General features: G+C 41.0%; 2 protein-coding genes and 1 long non-coding RNA gene across 4 annotated transcripts; 2 read left to right on the forward strand and 1 right to left on the reverse strand.

Annotated features, from left to right (window-relative positions):
- Positions 1-534: 534 nt before the first annotated feature.
- On the reverse strand, positions 535-2,821 carry LOC148717942 (uncharacterized). The gene is made up of 2 exons (XM_088742833.1): positions 2,475-2,821; positions 535-2,085 (listed from the first exon to the last, which is right to left on the reverse strand). Exons 1-2 carry the CDS (start codon positions 2,674-2,676, stop codon positions 1,976-1,978), a joined length of 312 nt encoding a protein of 103 aa, XP_088598959.1. The 5' UTR covers positions 2,677-2,821; the 3' UTR covers positions 535-1,975.
- A 437-nt stretch (positions 2,822-3,258) lies between these two features.
- LOC148717943 (ATP-binding cassette sub-family C member 4-like) lies at positions 3,259-20,093 on the forward strand. Of its 2 annotated transcripts, XR_015994552.1 has the most exons (8): positions 3,259-3,356; positions 5,745-6,285; positions 11,625-12,007; positions 13,911-15,259; positions 15,843-16,413; positions 16,984-17,120; positions 17,745-18,672; positions 19,304-20,020. XR_015994552.1 is itself a non-coding variant. In XM_088742831.1 (7 exons), the coding sequence occupies exons 2-7, from the start codon at positions 5,755-5,757 to the stop codon at positions 18,611-18,613; spliced, it is 3,840 nt and encodes a 1,279-aa protein (XP_088598957.1). In that variant the 5' UTR covers positions 3,259-3,356; positions 5,745-5,754; the 3' UTR covers positions 18,614-20,093. The 2 variants fall into 2 exon arrangements, 1 of the variants encoding a protein (XP_088598957.1); XM_088742831.1 differs by having other exon boundaries at positions 17,745-20,093.
- LOC148717944 (uncharacterized) lies at positions 12,255-13,283 on the forward strand. The gene is made up of 2 exons (XR_015994555.1): positions 12,255-13,124; positions 13,221-13,283. It is a non-coding gene; the product is annotated as an uncharacterized LOC148717944 (long non-coding RNA).

Below are 20,093 nucleotides of genomic sequence, written 5' to 3' on the forward strand. Positions count from 1 at the left end.
AAAAAATGAGTTTCTACTTTTAGTTAGAATTTCGAAAATGGCTGCATGTGTTTACCTTCTCATAGGGCGCCAGACCTCAAACTCGACATAACGCATAAAAGTAGCGTTGAGTTCCAAATGTAAATTAAAATAATTTTCCGCCGCGGTTTCGCTTCGCAGACGACGCAAATTTTGGTGATTTCATGTTGTTGTTTTGCAAAGGACGGCTAAGAAATGTACAAAGTTTTAAAACGCACGTGCTGGGCTATTGTTCTGCCAATTAGAACTATTGTTTTTCCACGTTCTCGTTGCCGTAGCCGTCGTGGTTTGCTTAAAGTCCCTAATAACTACTTTTAATAGGCAGTCTCTCCTAAAGCAGTCCGATGCATTCGGTTCAAACAGTCGATTTCTTTCAAACTTTGCCCATTGTCCTGTTGTTCCCGAATTTCTACCGAACAAGGACACTGAAGTCTTGGCTACATGGTTTACTAACAATCCTATCCAACTTAATGCGTCAAAAACCCAAGCAATGACTTTGAGTATATCTCATTAAGAATGCGACTTTAATTCAAGTAATGACAAAATCAAACCTCAAACTACGCTACAAATCTTTGGCGTTATCTTAGATGATAAACTCACTTTCAAACCTTATATTAATGAGATTTTAACGAAGGCCTATCCTAAAATTGCGGTCCAAAGCCGCCTTTTAACCCTTGGCATACTAAGTGAACACATATGTCCAGATAATACCTTCACTTCTTTTGATACTTGTTTCTTGTTGAACTTAAGACTCAACATTATATAAGTGTGTAAATTATGCCGGCTAGTTGATGTGACACATATTGCAACCTAAAACGCCCACAATGATTCCTGATTTTCATTGCAGCGAACCGTTCGTATGGCAACAAATCCCAAAGTCCAGCATTTTGCCCCAAGATCAACACCAAAAACATGTCGATCTTTTAAGATAAAAACTTGCTAAAAAAATCAAAAGTTTGCGTTAAAACCACACCTCAGGGCTAGATGTTGGAGTTTGGCAATAAAATTCCTACTCACTTTATCTGCCAGCCCTTGTTTCTCCATTTGATGAAAGCCAGTGTCGCGAACACAGGCCCGGAGCTAGGATTTTAAGTGGGGGTGCTAACGAGGCAAAAGTGGACCAAACTACCGAAATGTACTTTTTATTGTCTGATCCGTTTATTTAGGAAAGTAGCAATACATGAGAAATTGTAACGGCAAAGTACACGGTAGAAACTGTTTATTACATTTGTCGAATGCAACTGTTTTAATTAAGTTACAAAGGACTAATTTTACGATGCAAAATAATACATCGAAATACTGCGGAACTTTCCCTCAGAATAGTCCCGAGCTCCAGCCTCCGTGGGTGTTTGGTGGCAAACAGATTTACCACCTCATCCAAAACAATTTTAATTTGATAACGTATGTGCATTAGTGCGGGGGACGACAGCCTTTCCCGGCCCATGCATGCCCTGCTATATGTATGCAGCCGCCTTAAAGAACTCGCACTTCTTTCACATTCACAACTCGTTGGAGGGATTGTGGCGCATATCATGAGGATCATCATCGCACTCCTTAAGAATGGCTTCTGAAACACATTTACCGATGTGCCTATTTCTGATAATATTCTTCCGCTTTTCGTCATCTATTCAGTTGTTCACGTTTAGCTCTGGGGTTGCATCCGAATTAAGGAAGGATTCGTTGGCGATCGTTGCATCGTGATGGTACTTCATGTCTTTTTGCCTTTTCTTGAGGCTTATGCCAGTTTATGAAAGGCTTGTTAACAAAAGCACCCTTGTCTTTTCTGCAATGCATAGGTATCATCAAAGCACAGTGTTTACAGAATACTCCATCTACTGAAGGGCTGTAGACCATTCACGAGTACTCACTGAGGTATCGTGACTGAACCCTCTTCGGCACTGATGAAGAAATCGCGTTGGAAACTTGTAGTTAATCGGTGGCACACGATGACTTTTAATCAAGTGATACTTCTGACCAAACGTGGCAGCTTATTTGCGGAAGAATCAAATTTCTCAGAGGTCGTCGAAAACTTCCCGATGTCATTTATTTCTTGCTGCATCATTGGTCCTAAGTAATGCCGCGTTAGATTGTCATCAGTATTCTCAAGCTTGCGAAGTCTTCACAATTTCATAAACAATGTAGAATTGTTAAGAAAGTACACATCGACTTTTCATAGAATATTGTCATGACATCAGGAAATGACGATAAGAGACCAAGAGAAACATACAATGTATTTTCCCTCTTTGTGTCTCGAAAACTTCTATTTTATGGTTTGGGATGCCTGTGGATTGCTGCTTTAGATCCCTTCCCTAGTCCCTCTCAGAATTGTTACGCTGTGTTTCCTCAATGGCTTTTTATTAAGCGAGTTTGTTTGATATCGAGGAATAGCGACTAAATCTCAGAGCATAATAATGGGATCAAGACTGGTGGACATTGCGAAAATAAGTATGATTTACCTTCTATATCTCGCTGTAAAACTGTAGTTAACTGAGAGAGATCTGAAGTCGTGGTTTCAGCTTGGCTGTCATCGCAGACTGCAATGTCATTGTCAGCGTCTGATGGCTCTTGACGGGGTACTTTACTGACCCATGTGTCGAGATACTGGCAAGATTTAGCTGCAGCCTTCCTATTTCTATTTTTCTTTTCTCTCCTACCCATAAAGTATGACACAAAAAGCTAATTTTGCATCTTCGGGCGTTCATACGCTCGTAGAAATCGAGAATACTACCCGACGCGTTAGCAGACGTGTCTGACAAAAGTCGTGAGATCGCTCCCTTGTCATTGGCTCGCTCGTCTTAACTCCCGTGCAAAGCGCGCGCACGTTAATTTCATTATTCATTTAGATAAGCTCTGACATCTGTGCGCTCATTAAAATGTTCTGAATGGCTCAGGCTACCAGAGTGCAGCTGGTTTTAGTTTCCCTGTGAATACATTGCTGCTTTTTTCATTCTTTGATTTTGTTTAAGTATCACAGTTAAGTTTTAAACTTCAGTTTAACCGACTGCACTCCTTAACTTGGATATTGAGTATCAAAATGTGGACCTTTGGGGCCTGGGGGGGGTGCGAACGCACCCCGTGCACCCCCCCAGGTTACAGGCCTGAGAAGTCACTAGAATTTATAAGGAGAATAACTCGTATTGTTTTCATTTGATCAGAACACATCAGGGATAAGTGTAAGTTAATGGTTGAGTAGATCTATTGTTTCTTTGACGACATTCGTGGTGACTTGCACATAGCCTGGAGCAACTCCGGAGTGGAAACCATCACAGGAATCTATTTATTTGGGAGCTGTCTAACAAAGTTTGATGTGAAGTCTCGGCAAAGTTTGCTGTCTACTGGTAAGCTTATCTGCATAATAATAATATTTTTAAGAGCGCACCCAAAATGTAAAACTAACGCGACTGGTTCTTGTTAATCAACTTTTTTTTCAAAGCACGCTAGGTGTCTGGCTGTATTGTATGTATGGTTTCGCTTTCTTGCAAGTTACATACCAAAAAGGTTTGAATGACTTCGAAGGCAATTTTCTTGTGCAGTTGCTTTCGCGGTTTTTGCTTTCTCGCTAACATGGATATATATGTTTAAGTAAATCATAATTGGTCAACTACTTCCAAGTTTTTTCCCATACATTCCTCACGCGAAAAGTTGCCAATACGAAGCAAAGTTTAGCAAGACTTCGATTACGCGCAGCCCCATGACTACATTATGCATACATGATCATTTCACCACATATTTGCATGATTTGTGGACAGAGTTTTGTCACCAAGTAGTTACAGTGAACAATGAAAAGTAAACATCCTACGTATATGAATTAGTTTACTGCTCGTAAATATTCTAGCCGCGTTTTGCAAAATCATTTGAAGGATGAAAAACACAATCGCTTTCCTTGGGTTTGAAAATATGCCTGTACGTACTTTGTCCTTGGACATTCCACTACCCGTTTTATATTGCCAAGAATATAAATTTGAACTGATTTTCCGGACTCATCTAGAATCAAAAGAATCTCTGGAGCGGGACCGTGATTAAGATAACAACTGAAGTCGAAAATTTGAATACCATAAAATTAAAGTCATGCAGCGGTCCATTCTACATAGGACAAAATTTGCTGATAGCATTTCCAAAGTATTTCTGAATAATTAACAGACGTTTTCCTACCAAACAGTCAACGGCGGCAGACACACTTGAAAGGGCCTGAATCATGTGCCTACCAAGAGCTTAATTAAAGGCTAAAAGTTTCTAAAGAAACTGTGGTGCTGTGTTGGTGGGGGTAACAAGGTAATTTGGTTATATCAACTAAGTTGAAATTGTAAATTGGCTACCGTAACGAATAAAAGAGCTAAGCTCCATAAAAATTCAAAGGGCACTGATGTTATTGTTTTCAAAGAGCCCCCGTTTGTCCCTCTATTTTTCTGTCCCCAGAGTTTTAGAATTCATTCATTTTAAAATTCCTTTTCATTCGGCGTGGTGAAGACAGGGCCCTGGGGAAAGCAGGAATGAACATCAATAACAACGATATGAAGGATTCGCGATTTGCATTATAAGTGACTTACGCATGATGCACGATCCTCGCAGTAGATAGCGCTATTTATGCAATAGCGAAAATCAGACCTGAAAAAAATCAGGCCTGTACGGGACTCGAACCACTGACCTCTGCGATACTAGTGCAGCGCTCTACCAATTGAGCTAACAAGCCAACTGGGAGCAGGCCGTTAAGTTGATTCGTAATAAACCCGTGAACGTGATAAATGAGATACAATGAATATATGAAGTTCATATATTTTGAACTGCGGTATTAGATACGCATGATGCACGATCCTACAATGAATATATTCATTGTATCTCATAAGTGACTTAATTTTTGAGTTGTTGTGTACATGTAGTCAGTGAACTGAGACGTAAATCCGCAAGGTCTTTGCAGCGGATAAGTTGAAACGCAGTCGAGGGTTTACTTTCGAGATTTCTTCCAGCCCATCCAGTTTTTAGTCCTTCATTGCTCACATAAAATATTTCTCAGAAAGCACCGAGGACGTGACGTCACAACCCTGTTTACACACTCCCATGAGAGCGCACGTATCATCCTAAATTTTTTTAAGGGGTGAACTGAACCTTGGTGGATTACATTAGGAGTTTATTTTTGTAATGAGTAGGTCAATGTTCTTGATCAGAGGAGATAAGTTGGAAAGCGAGCTTGCAAACAATTGTGGAAACTTCAATCTGGATGAAAAATTGGTTCCATGCCGTTTCCTCATATAACTGCAAGATATTGTTCACCTGTTATTTGGTTTCCACCGAGAGAGAGACCCTAGAACTCAACAAGGTAACCCAGCATGCACAAGGAGATCAATTTTAGCCGGTCGCGCGCAAATTTCCCGCGCAAAATTTTTGACAAACACAATGGTATCAATCGCTGTCACGCAAAATATGCCAAGAAATTTTAAAAGTTCATAGAAATCTGTAAGAATGGAAAAAAGCTGGGTGAAGAAAATTCGATGCTTTCTGAGCATAAAGCTTATTCGATATTGGTAATCCTGATTATTTACCATTTTGTTTTAGGCTATATCTAAAAATTCAAACGATTTTACGAAAAACCTGGAACTGACTTGCGTCTATGTGTGTTTATAACTCGCAGATGATAACTTGGTTCTGAAATCCTAAAAATACATGCGCATACGTTTGACCTGCGTTAAACAGGCTAATAATGAATGAGAACATTTCCTGAATATTTTTAGGTCTCAAGCGATGACATCAAAAGCCGGTTACAGGAAAATCTCCGGTGACGACGTCAACAACGTCAGTTTTGCCTCTTCTCTTTTTTTTCGTTGGATGAATGGAGTCCTTAAGGAGGGCAGCCAAAGACCTTTGGATCAAAGTGACTTTTTACCCTTGTCAGACGAGACATCTGGCCGTTTTGTCACTGAGAAGCTTCGAACAAGCTGGGAAAGCAAGAAATATCATTGCAAGACATATGGGAAAAGGCCTAAACTTTGGAGAAGCGTGTTTGATATGCTTTCTGTCAAAGATCTTATCATCATTTTGACGGCGAATATATTGTATACAACTTCTCGCCTTCTGTTTCCACTGTTTCTCGGATATTTCGTTTCTATGCTTATGTCAGCTGAGGCAGAGAATACTTACCTGATCTGCGCCTGCGCATTAGCTATGTGTCTCAATGGTTTGATCGGTGGTCTTGGTATGCACCACCAAGACTACAGATGTGAAGTGTTGGGCATCAAAATAGGCAGCGCACTGAGGGGACTGGTGTACCACAAGGTAAGCATAATCTTAGAAAGTATTCTACTCCTTTGTCGTAGGATCAATACATACATACATACATAACCTTTATTAACGTGTCTAGTCGTTCTAGTGCCTGTAAGCACCAATTGGGGACACTCTAAAACTACATTATATCATTAAAACAGATTAAAAATACTCTAAAACTAGTATACTAATTAATGGCACTAATGGACATCCTAAAACTACATTACATCATTAAAATATATATATAAATACTTTAAAACATTAAAAAAGCCCTAAGATATGCGCACATTCAGTTACCCAGAACATAAGCGGCATTTCCTCCCACATCTTTCCAGAAATTATGTTATATCCTTCTTACGTATCATAGTCCAAAAGGATGCCAAATTTTCAATATTTCTCTCTCCCTTGCTTAATTTTTACCACAATTGTGGTCCGAGAAATCTGACTGGAGAATGTCTTCCATAGGTAACAGTATGAAACCGAGGTAAGACAAAATCCGCATTTCTTAGGTTATATTGTCCTTATTGATATTAAAAATATCTGCAATTTGGTCCATAGTTAATTTGTTTTTAACTTTAAACATCAAAATGAGTATATCTTGCAACCTCCTGTTTAGTAAAGTAGTTAACTTAGCTCTTTTCATCAAGGTTTCATAACTTTCTGTGGTAGTATTGTACACTAGTCTCAAGGCTCTTTCTTATAGACGCTCCAATTTATGACTATCTGATGCCGTGCAAAAGTGCTACGCGAGATTGCAGTAGGTAAGATGTGGCAAGATAGCTGATTTGTACAAAAGTAGCTTGGCATTTACTGGGATAAGATTCTTGAGCCTACTTAATACTCCGATCATCCCACCAACTTTCTTACACACACTACGTATATGATCTCTAAAATTTAGGTTTTCATCTAGGTTTACACCCAGAATCTTGATGGATTGTTACTGTTGCACTTTTTCACCACCCATATCCAGATCAATGTTCCTTTCTCCTTTTAGATTTCCCAGAAACATAGCCTGATATTTATCGCAATTAACTTTTAAAGGATTATCTTGATACCATTTGGTCATCCTCTCACCCTTGTCCACCAGAATCTTCTCCACGATTTTCGTAGTTTCATTTGCTACAAAGACCTGATGGTCATCCGCATACATAGAGACGCAGGCGTCAGATATTATGTTAGGCATATCATTCTGGAAAATGTTCCACATAAGTGGTCCAAACGTGCTTCTCTGTGGACATCCCCTCTTCACCATAACCCAGTCACTTGTTACAGAACTTATCCGTACTCTATTCTCTCTTCCCTGAAAATATGATCGTATGAGTTGTATGGCTTTATCAGAGAACTTGTAGAACTTGTAGGCCTGCAGCTTATTTATGAGCAACTGAGGGCTAAGAGAGTCAAAAGCCTTGCTCATATCCGATGATAATATGCCGACAAGTTTCTTAATGTCTAGTTCCGCTCTCCATGTTTCGGTCATCCTTATCAGCGTAGTCTCACAGCTATTCTTTGCACGATAGGAAGTGATAGCATCACTGAGTCTGTCATCCATAAACTTACTGACTTGTTGGCCCAGCAATACTTCATAGACTTTATTCACACATGGCAGCATCGTGATAGGTCTATAGTCAATATCCCTTTGTTTATCATCCTTCTTATATACCGGTATCCATTCTCCACGCTTAAACTTTGCTATCCATTCTCCATTTCTGATCGCCTGATTAAAAACCACAGCATGAGATGGAGCCAAATCTTTTGCGCCCACTTTAAGGATCCTGGGGTCCACCCTATCATAACCGCTAGACTTGTTTGGGTTTAGGTCGCTCATGAATTTTCGTAATTCTTCACAGGTAAATTCGCAAATTTCAAAGTGATTTTCATGTAGATCTTTCTGGTAGAGATTAGTGAAAATGTTGAGAAGAGAGTTGTGATTCATGAAATCACTCTCCGTACAGTGATTTACGTGGTCCCCTCCAATTCCTTCAGCCATCGTGGAGAAGAATTTAGCAAAGTGGTTAGCCACTTTGAATTGATCCACTTCCAACACATCATCAACCTTCAAGCAGATATCACCGCTGTTACCGCGCTTGTTCCTGAGGTCAGTGAAAGGTCTGAACGTTCTGTAGAACTTTCTTGGATCAGACTTGACGTTATCTGATACTTTATTCCAATACTGCCTGATAGCTTTCCGTCTTTCTCTAGTGGCCACGTTGCGCCACTTCCTCTTCAGCTCAAAATTCTCAGGTGTGGGATTTTTACTGAATTTTTTAGAGAAGTGTCTTTTAGCTTTAATAGCATTTTTCCACTCCCTCGTCATGTATGGTACATTGTGCGCCCTCACTTTCATATCCCTGGTGGATAGATGCTCATCAACGATATTATTTAATAGTGCTTCTCAATACTCGTACTGTTCATCAACAGATTCAAAACCCTCATCCAGCTGTCAAGGGGCCATTTCCAGATCCTCTTTGAACTTCTCCTCATCAAGGTTTTTATAGCTACGCACCTTCAGAATTCCGGTCTTGTGTTGCACTGCTATTTCTTTCAGCGACGCGTAAACCAGATGATGATCACTAATTTCTGGGTTATACACACCTCCTTCACGAAAAACCTGTGGTTGGTTTGTTAGAATAACATCCAGCAGAGTGGAACTGTTCTCTGTGATCCTCATAGGTTCCTTGATCAGACATTCCAAGCCAAACGCTTCCTCAAGATTACACAAGATTTTTCCTTCCTTCTCTCCAGGTCTGAGCTTATTGAGATTTAAATCTCCCATAATAATAGACCACTTTCATAAATGGCTGCCGGATTAATATTCTTTTGTTTAAATTTAAGTTAGCCTTTCTGGCCTCGTTCTCTAGTACAAAATTCAAAAGAATACATTATCTCAAGCGAGGCCAGAAAGGCTAATTTCAATTTAAACAAAAGAATATTAATCCGGCAGCCATTTTTGAAAGTGGTCAATAAAGAACTGTCTCTGAAGGGATATCCAGGAAACGATTTCATATAATTCCCTTTCCAGAGTTTCATAATAGTTCTTCCCATTCCCTTTAGGAGATCTATAGATGCCCATAACGATAACATCTTTACTGCCAAATTTTGATTGGATTAGTAGAACCTCAATTTTCTTGAACACCTTTGGTTGCTTTAAACGTTTTGATGGAAGTACAGATGAAAAATATGCCATCAGACCTCCTCCACCCTCGACACAGTCATTTCTGTATAAATTATAGTTGTTCATAGCAAACTGACTATTTGGATACGTTCCATCTATCTTAGTCTCCCCCAAGAAGACCACCTGTGCCTTGAATTACTCAACCAGCATCCTGATCTCCTCGATTTTGTTTTGAAGGCTGTTGACATTTAAATGCATCACCAGAATTTCTCTAAAGTCTTTCTTTCTCTGTTGCACAACTACTGGTTCTGCATCTTTCCATGCTAGTGGACTTGCATTAGGGCTATGGCACATTGAGTCCGTAGTGTCAGTATCAATATTAACGTGAGGGTTACTACCTGTGAGCGAAATAGAGCTTGGATCCCATGGAAGTGCAGCAAAGAGGCAAATTGCACACATCCATGATCTATTCAAGCTGGATTCATACCAATGGTAGTCCTTCAGTGTTAGGCCGGCGCACTTGAAGTGATAAAGAAGTTGACACCTCTGGCATCTTACAGCTCTATGATTTCTAGCAACTGTTTCCTCGCATGTCTTACATTTCGGCCTAGCAATGGTTCTGGTACCAGTAACAGGGCCTGGATTTGGATAGACATCTCCACTCAGGGCTAACCTAGTTAACTGGAAACTGGCCACAGTTTTCGGGTGATGATTCAGCCTTGAACTCAAAGAGACTTTTCTCTTGCCTTTGTACCTAAGATGGCGGCTACGACTGCCACATGTTGAGAGATGATATTCGGTGCAGTTTGGTTCGCAAATGGCGGGGATTGACGTTCCAATAGCTCGCTCAATATTAAGATTGCATTTAAGGTCATAAGAAAACATAGACTGATAAGAAACGGCTGAAAACAGCAGAAAAGTTACGATACTCAAAAGCTTACGTCCGACGGCCATAACGACCGCTGACCGTAGTAAGCCTTTATCCATCCGATCTAGAATTACTTTTTTCCAGAAACTTTAACTAACAGTAATCAACTTATGCTATAGTGAGACCCACAAGGAGAGGATCATCGAACATGATTACTTGTTGTTGCAGTCTACGAGCAACTGTAGAACTCAAGTGATCCTACCCACCAACAAGCAAACAATTAACAAACAGTAACTTACTCTAAAATTAATGGAAAAGTATGCTCTAAAAAATATAAACCAGGGCTCGACACTAACTCTTCAACTCATTAGCCAAGTGGATAGTGGTATCTTAGACGTTACGACAATTTCACTCTATTTACTAGCAAAAGTGGCTAATGGATATCGATTACCACCCTCTGAAATTTAATTTAACTTAATTTGATTTAATCGCTTCGCCAACCGTTAGGGGCACCGTAACAGCTTGCGCCAATTACTGCGGACCCAATAAACCCACCCATCCCACCCCAGGGGAGGACATCCATCACACAGTATTCTCGTTTGTGGGAAATTAACGTCTCCCACCCCAACCCTGCAAAAGACGGGACCTCCACTTATTCGTCCCTATCCGAGAAGACTAGAATATCTAACCATTTCTTGATGTTATAGAAAGGCAGAAAATTCTTCTCAATTGTTCTAAGACCCTGAATGTTGGTCCGGCTGGGGCTCGAACCCTCGACCTCCCGCACAACAGTCCAGCGCTCTATCCATTGAGCTAGCCGGGAGGTGGTTAGCTCAATTAATTTCTACTAGTCTGTGGCTAGTTGGCTACCGTTAGTGTAGAGCCTTGTAAACCTTTTATTAAATCATGTAAAAGTATATTCAAAATTGTAAACTCTTGCGGCTTTAGAGCCTTCAAAGAGTGACCTTATCTTCCGAAAATTTTCTTCAAAAATGTACTAATATCTCTCCATGGTCTTAATCTGACCCAAAAAATTTCTTCTGTGGCTGTCACAAGAAATAATTATTTGAATCAAGAATGCCTTTTTGTGTAGCTCTTTCTTGGTCAAGTAGATCCCACCCTCGAGATGAAAAAAGGAGAATGTTACTTTCATACGTCACTGATAAACGGTCGCCCTGCTGAGCGAGATTCAAATTTCCGACTGAGTTGTCGCATTCATGACTCAATTGAAGATACTTAAAAAAGTTCGGTAGAAGCTCGATTATTCTCGTCTCCAAACGTAATTATGGTTATCTTTTGTGGAGGAGATGAAAACCGGCTAGGTTTTGAAACATGCTTACCCTTTAATGTAAAATCTTCACTCTCTTTCAGATGCTTCTTCTCAGCAAGCAGACGCTACTGGAATTCACTGCAGGACGCTTATTTGACCTGATATCTAATGATGTTAAGAGAATGGAAGAAGAGACAGTCAAGTTTTTTTTCTCGACACCTTTTGCTCTCCTTTCCTATGCAGGAGCAATATTCCTCATCTACCGTTTGATTGGTTGGCAGGCTACTACGGGTGTGTTCTTTCTGTGTATTCTCATTCCATACTTTGCCGTCTTGTCCTATGCTAGTGCCAAGCTGCGCTTGCGCACAGCTACAGTGTCTGATCAGCGAATCTCCCTAATGAATCAAGTAGTTTCCGGAATCCGCGCGGTCAAGACGCAAGCGTGGGAGGACAAATATCGGCGAAAAACAAAAGATATACGAAGGTAAGGCAAATGATCACGTTTAGTCTTGAATTGGCTCCAACAACTATGTGGTGTAAGCTGCAGTAAATATATGCATGAACTACTTTAAACTTAATTATCATATCTCTAAGTTAGAACGCGCGCTATGATTGGCTGATTAAAGCGCCGATCAACTCGATGCTCAAGCCCGGGCAACCTTCCGGGCATTTGACCTTTTGAACACTGGTTCGCTCAAATTCATGTTCCTCTGAGCTTGCAATAGCGGAAGTCACCGCTATTGTAAATGCACGACCCATTGCAGCTTTGCCTTCAGACATCAACGACCCGCAGCCCCTGTCACCAGCCATGCTGCTTACAATGAAAACACGCCCACCAGGACCACCACCGGGCAACTTCCTGCCCCCGGACCTGTACGCGAACCGGCGTTGGAGGAGGGTCCAGTACCTAGCAGATCAGTTCTGGTTACGGTGGCGCCGAGAGTACCTCCAGAACCTCCAGCCAAGAAGAAAGTGGTACGACGCCCGAAGAGACCTGGCCCCAGGTGACGTCGTCCTTATGAAGGAAGACGGCCAGAATCGCAGTGACTGGCCTATGGGTCGAGTTACGGAGGCCATCAGGAGCGCAGATGGCAAAGTAAGAAAAGTGTCACTTAGGATTGTGAGAGAGGGTAGAGGAAAAGTGTTCCTACGCCCCATCAAAGAGCTCATCCTGCTGGTTCCAGTAGAGGCCCAGTGACAGACCCTTCGACCACGGCAGAGAATTAAAGGACAAACAATTAATAGAGCAAGGATCATAGACGATCCTTGGGCGAGGAGTGTCACGTTTACGGATACGAACTCTAATCTTTTTTACTTATGTAACTCTTCCGTTTTTAGCACAAAGACACTAAGAAACTTTCAATGACTTTCTATTTAATTTGTTAGCGCGCTTTGTTTGATTTCTGTTCCGTGACTAGCGAATATCCGCTCAAAGCTAGCTACATAAAGCTCTGTTCATTTCTATTTCCCGTACGTCAAAGTGTAAGAACTAAATTCGCCTTCTATAAGCAAGTAGCTCAGTTGCGAGGAGTCACTGTAGCGAAAGCATTTCGGAGCCGAACGAAGTTTAGGAGTTCTCTACCCCGGAGTCAAGATCCGATGTAAGTTACGCTTGTAATATTCCTCATTTTTATCATTTCTAGTTTCGAAGTCTTTCGGTTTTCCTTATCTCGAACCTTCATGTATCCGTTCTATAGTTTTTACCGCCTGTGCTGTACAAAGACTGCCAGCTTAAGTGAATAAAGAGTTTGATGCTGCTACTTGTCTAAAGTTCAACACTGTGGTTATACTGGCGAACTCCGGTGCACAACACCACGTGTCTGCGGCATCGGGAACGCGACACGCGTTTTTTCAGAGTTGCCGAGGAAGGAATTTTTTGCTGTCATAATCTAGTGGAAAATGGCTCCTTAGCTTGATATAAGTAATCAAAACAATTTTATCAAAAAACACGCAAATTTTTCTTTATTTACAGAATGGTGTTAATAACAGAGTGACTTTGCTACAGAATTCGAAAGCTCCTGAGCAATTATACCAAAACAATCATTCGCCTCAAGCTCAATAAATAGTTTCCAATAATTCCCTCGATTCCATCTTGGGGATTTTTTAATGTATTCACTTCGTCTTTAACGAATCATTGTTAAACCATAATTGGTAGAACATTTCATTGAGCCAAACTCGTGTTTCGTGGTGCCTTTGATTTTCATACATGTTGCTTGGGTCACAGGAGACTACCACTTCTATGACGAAGAGGACGATGGAAAATTTTTTAAAGGCAGGGTACACTTCTCACGCGCCCACCTCATTAATATTTCATAGTAGAGAGTAGACTGGGGACGAGTAGGCTCGAGAGAATGCCCACATAACTTGCAATGATCTTTTATCTTCAGAAATGAAATCAGCATCATTACAAAGAGGACAGCCATTCAGTCATGTCTAGATGCCTTGTTGTACAGTGCAACGCCATTAGCTACTCTGGTGTCAGTAATTACTATGGTAATTACAGGCCAGACCCTCACACCTGCTAATGTTTTTATGCTGCTGTCGTTTATGTGTATTCTACAATTTGGTAGCATGAGGTATGTGATATATGGTTTCCTGGAAACATATGACGCGTACGTTTCCCTTGAAAGGATCGAAGAATTTCTTCTCTTGGAAAATTTGTCGGCAGCCTCGGAGGGTGATGAAAGTAAGAAACGCCAACAAAAGGCCGAGAGTAGCTCCACTAAACAAAGTAGCAGTTGCTCGAAAAAAGAAGCCGAAAATATGGAGAACGTCTCACTCTCTTGTGAAGCAGCAGAGCTAGGGCCAGCTGATCTATGCGTGTCAAATTTAACCTGCGCAAAAAACCATCGTGAAGATGAAGTTATTCTTCAGGATATCAACTTTGTTGCACCTTCAAGGAGTTTAACAGTTATCACCGGACCGGTTGGAAGTGGTAAGTCTACTATACTCTCAGCGATCGCTGGTGAAATTTCCGACACTAGTGGGACGGTTTTTTATCGAGGTAATGTCATTTACTTGCCTCAGACTGCTTGGGTGTTCTCGGGAACGATAAAAGAAAACATTCTGTTTGGCCAGCCCTACGAGGAGTTCAGGTACGAAAGAATAATCGACGTCTGCGCTCTGAAAGAAGACTTTCAGCGGTTACCTGATGGTGACCAAACAGTTGTTGGAGAACACGGCGAGGTTCTGAGTGGAGGACAACAGGCAAGAGTAAGTTTGGCTCGTGCAGTTTATGCCGACGGAGATTTTTATCTGTTGGATGACCCACTAAGTGCCGTCGATTTCAAAGTTGGTCAACACATCTTTAACAAGTGCATCAAAGATCTACTGGCTGATAAAATTGTTCTGCTAACTTCTCATCAGCAACAGCACATGGAAAATGCCGATGAAGTAATTGTGTTGTACAAAGGGCGTGTCCTGGGCAAGGGACGCTTTATCGAGCTGTACGGTAAAGGTGTCATCAGTGCAACTGTTGACCCGCTCTACAAAGGAATCTTAAAGGAAAAAACAAAATCATATGAGACGTTTGCCTGGGAGGATACTGAGAAACACGGTGATGAAGATAAATGCCAGAAAATACATCCCCTGCCCAATGAAGCGAGGAGTTTGGAGATGGCAAAGGAGGATCGTACGATCGGAATTGTGACATCCAGGCTTTACTGGGACTACTTCAGAAGTGGAGCACATCCTTTTATGATAACTGGAATGGTTGTTTTAATTCTCATTACTCAAGGTAAACTTATTGTTATACTTAGTTACGAGCTTTGAGTCAGGCCCTTAAAGGGAATGCAGCTATATTTTTTTCTATTACGTGCAAAGCATTTCATTACGACTATCGATTTATCCAAGACTATGAGTTAAAAATAAAAAATGCAAATGAAATTGCATTAAAACCTTGTTTAACACCTATAAAAAGGGGAGCTTTTTTCGGTTTTCTGCAGAACTAGAACGAGCGTGAGGCACATACGAGGAAAACGCGAGGGGTTAGACACGCGCTATTGGAGAAGCACGTGTCTAGCCGCTCTCGTTTGCCTCGCACAGGTTTGCGCTGAAAAACATGAGAAAAAGCCGGCTATTTTGCGGGCTACCTTATCAGCATTAAGTTTCCGACTGCAGTTTCTTTTAATGAATAACCTTGTTAACCTATTCATCTATCCTGACATACTGCAGTGGTTACAGAAACATCCTCAACCTGCAAACTTTTAGTAGTATTTAATCCAGGAAGCTAATGTCTAGACCAAATAAATCTTGCGATGTTTAACTAAATGATCTCATAGAATTACATTTCAATTACCGCATCTTGGTGTCTTTTTCAGCCGTCATAGTTTCCCCGGACTTGTGGCTCTCCTTCCTTGCAAGGTTAAACCCAGAGGATCAGAAGAACAAGACTTTTCTGTCTGTCTTCGCCTATCTGGTTGGCGCGTGTTTTATATTTACTATTATTCGGGCTTATGGATTCCTCCTTCTTTCTCTAAAGTGCGCCGAGCGTCTCCACGATAAAATGGTTGTGGCCATTTTACAAGCACCTGTCCTGTTCTTTGATTCAAATCCTGTGGGAAGAATCCTAAATCGCTTCTCGAATGATATTGGCTGCGTGGATGAGTTGTTACCCAAAACATTCCTGTTGGCTATACAGGCGCTCTTGCTGATCTTTTTCCAAATTCTGGTAACAGTTGCCACAAATTTTTGGCTCGTTTTTGTTGTTGTTCCAATTTCCGTGTTGGTCGTTGTTCTTTCCAATTATTACTTGAAAACGGCCAGAGAACTGAAGAGGTTAGAGTCGATATCCCGCAGCCCAGTGTTCGCTCACTTTTCGGACACTCTGGTTGGATTGGACACGATCCGTACAAGAGGAAGACAGACAGATTTTGTAGCCGCGCTATACAGGTACGTAAGAGACATTGACTCAGGATTTGCTGCAAGGGCTGATTAATCCACAGAGCACGAATGAGTTGTTATTGACACCATTTCGAACTTAAATCACCCAATTGTTTTCTTTCTGACATGTGGCAAGACACTGGTCAGCAAGTGAACCTTTCGGGAGTTTCTTGGAGAGTAGTTGGGGGGGGGGGAGGGGGGAAGGGGAGTGGGATACGTCGGAAGGCTCCATTTTATTATCGGGCAAAGGACCGTACTTTACCCCAAATATTCTCCTTAAAGCCTTTTTAGACTAATTTCAAACAACAAAACTCAAGTAATCGCAACGAGCCGAGCGGAACAAAAAGAAAGATCACAACCAGTTAACGAGAACTAAAAGTAACAACAAGGAAACGGCATTGAATGCAGGAAAACGGGAAAGACAAATAGGGCAGTTGGCTTTGCTTTTGCATCGGATTAAATTTGTTCAGAGGTGCGCTCAAGTTGTTGGACCAGCCACAGAGAAAAGCGATACAATGCTAATGTAACGCATATTTTTTTGAAAGTCAAACTAACTGTGATTAGCACTCGTTCCTTTAGATATCAAGATGTTCATAACCAGGCATACATTATGGTGATAGCCAGCGGCAGATGGCTCGGTACACGTTTGGATTGTCTCTCTTCCCTGTTAGTCGGTGCAGTTGCTCTGGCTGCAGTCTTGGTATCTCAAGATGCCGGTAAGCTCAAGATTTTTAGTAACGTTTTTGATTCTTCCTATTTATCACATATCTGTGAAGTCGAGTAATAGCACAACATGCACAACCGAATTAGGAAATAAGTGAGACTATACGCGCACTCTCATAGGTCGTTAGGTGTGTACAAGTGAGAGCTAGGACATTATAGATTCGCGATAGCTCTTGGTGATTATTTCATGAAGCAAAGCAATAGAGGACTTTTTAATCGTCAAGAGAGTCTCATCTAAACACGAGAGTGGCTGGGAGAGTAGTGTACTCGAAAGTTATGTAAACCCATGTGGCAGTCAAAATCTAACCGCAAGTAGTTTTAAACTTGAAAGAAACGTGAGGGTCTCTCGGGCGGCTCAGGAGTTCAGCAAACAGCAAACTTTTACGCGTCTTCTATGATTCACAAATGAATTTTGTGTTCTTAACCTCAAGAGGACTAAACCAAATAGCTATTATATAACAATTAAAAAAACAGGTTTTCTATATTTCCCATTAACTGGCCTCCTTGACGAGACAAAGTGACCAACGCCTTTTAAATTTTCTCTTTAAGGGTAAGCCAGCGGGAGACTGCTCTAGAATTTATGAAATAAAGTTCCACTTTCTTTTTTTCTTTTTCAGCTTCTGCTGGTCTCGCTCTCGTTTATGTAATCCAAACTCTGAACATGACTCAATACGCAGTTAGAAAAGCCTCTGAAGTAGAAAACTACATGACGTCAGTTGAACGAGTTATGACCTACACCAAACTCGACCAGGAGCCTGGATACGAGGAAGAGCGACAACCTCCTAAAGACTGGCCTCAGAGAGGAAGTATTACATTCAGAGATGCATCTCTGACTTACTATCCGGGGGGACCTCAAGTGCTGAAGAAAATCAATCTTAGCATCAAAGGAGGAGAAAAGATCGGAGTTGCTGGCCGCACGGGAGGTGGCAAGTCATCGTTTGTAGCAGCTCTTTTGCGCATGCCTGATGCTGACGGAGAGATAATCATCGACGATGTTCCAATTAAAGAGATAGGCCTCCAACAAGCCCGACGAGGCATCTCGGTTCTTGGTCAAAGTCCTGTTCTTTTTAGTGGATCATTGAGAAAAAATCTCGACATTTTAGACAAGTTTCAAGACGCTGAATTATGGCAGGCTTTGGAGGATGTGCAACTGAAAGATTTCGTCGAGAGACTTGAGGCCAAGCTCGATCACGAACTGCTGGAACATGGAGCTAATGTCAGTGTCGGAGAGCGGCAGTTAATTTGCTTGGCTCGTGTGCTGCTACAACGAAGTAAAATTGTCGTCTTGGACGAGCCAACTGCGCATGTAGACCCAGATACAGAGCAGACGATATGGAATGTAGTGCGGGATAAACTGAAGGAGTCCACTGTCATCACTATAGCTCACCGTTTGAACACGATAAGAGACTGCCACAAGATTTTGGTCTTGAAAGATGGAAAAGTTGATGGATTTGACAAATTTGATGCAATAATGAACAATAACTGAGAGGCACTCTGAGGGAGAAGACATCGATTCTCAAGTCAGATTTGAAACGTCCTGCAGAGGTGAAGAGATTAGGATAGGTAATAACATGAATTCGAGTGCGATTTGGTGTTAATAAGCACAAGTAAATTTTTCAAAGAAGACAAAATTGCAGGACCCTACAGGGCGAGTGCAATTTGTTGTTTTTGGAAATTTTTCAAATGCTCATTTTAACCAGATTGCATGAAAAATCATGGTGTTGCTAGTTAATAATTTGCATGAAAAATGTATCACAGAAAGTCAAGACAGGCGAAATTTTGACAACGTGCCCACGCTATTTGTAATTTGTACTCGTCTTAAAACTTTGTCTTTGTCTAACAAAACACAGGACGAATGTTCTTATTTCAGTGCCTTTAGGCAAAATCTAAAGCAGTCTTAAAGGTTGAGTAAAGCTTTAATCGTCTTTAATTGTCAAATGAAATATCCGAAAGCTAACTCTAACCTTTAATGAATCTTTAATTGAACATAAGTTTAACTTTAGTAGCGCAAATCTTTCAGTATCCTTTAAGTGGTTTCTTTTTTGGCACAAAAGAGGGTGTTTCATTAAAATACATTTAAGTTGACTTTAAGGTGAGATTTAAATGAGTATAGCTGTTCTGACATCTTTAATTCATGCATTAAAGATAGTCTCATTGTAATCTGAACTGTCAACAGAAAATTCATCACAAATCAGCCAACACTTGCACTGATGAGCCAGAAGAGCAAATTTTGTTTTACGTGCAGCAACGTGAGCTCACAATTCTTTCTGGGGTCGAAACATCTTATTGAAAGCGACGGTTTCATTTTTGCATCTCCTTTAAAGAGCGCATGGAGTGCGATGACAAGAAAGGACATGTTTTCTGCGCGCGCTTTAATGGCTTCGAATCACGTTCAACTTTCGAAAGGCATAAGCGGAAAGAAATTAACAGATACTTTCGTGGCGACTTCAAATACCCGTGATTTCACGAAATTTCAAGTTCATCTGACTATGAAGGTTAGTTAATTTGAATATAAAAAAAGTCATGTGTATGTATTTATACATACCTACATATATCTTTACGTCTTTAATTATTACATGAGAACATAACTGCTATTGAACGTTGCTTGAGACGATTAACATTGAAACTTCCTCGCACTCAGTCCCTGAAGATTTTTTGAGATCGGAGTTGTCTACTGCCTGTGGGGGCATGGACGCCCCATTGAGAAAGTACCTTCGTAGACTATTGCGGCAAGTTTGTAATGTTTCTGGTTCATATTATTTGCCTTTGTTTTCTTTTGTCGTGTGGCTTATTTCTTTCTCCGTATTAAATGTAAGGCTTACAATCTTTCTCCTTTCCAGGAATATTGATTAAAAAGCCTGAGGTTTGAATCCTCACATGCGTCCACCCAGAAGTTTGTCTTTCTGCTCTGCTATAAGAACGTTTGGTAGCGATGTTAAATAAATTGAGGTTTGAATCATCACAAA

The sequence above is a fragment of the Stylophora pistillata genome, chromosome 13 (genome assembly GCF_964205215.1).
Source record: "Stylophora pistillata chromosome 13, jaStyPist1.2, whole genome shotgun sequence".
NCBI lineage: Eukaryota > Metazoa > Cnidaria > Anthozoa > Scleractinia > Pocilloporidae > Stylophora > Stylophora pistillata.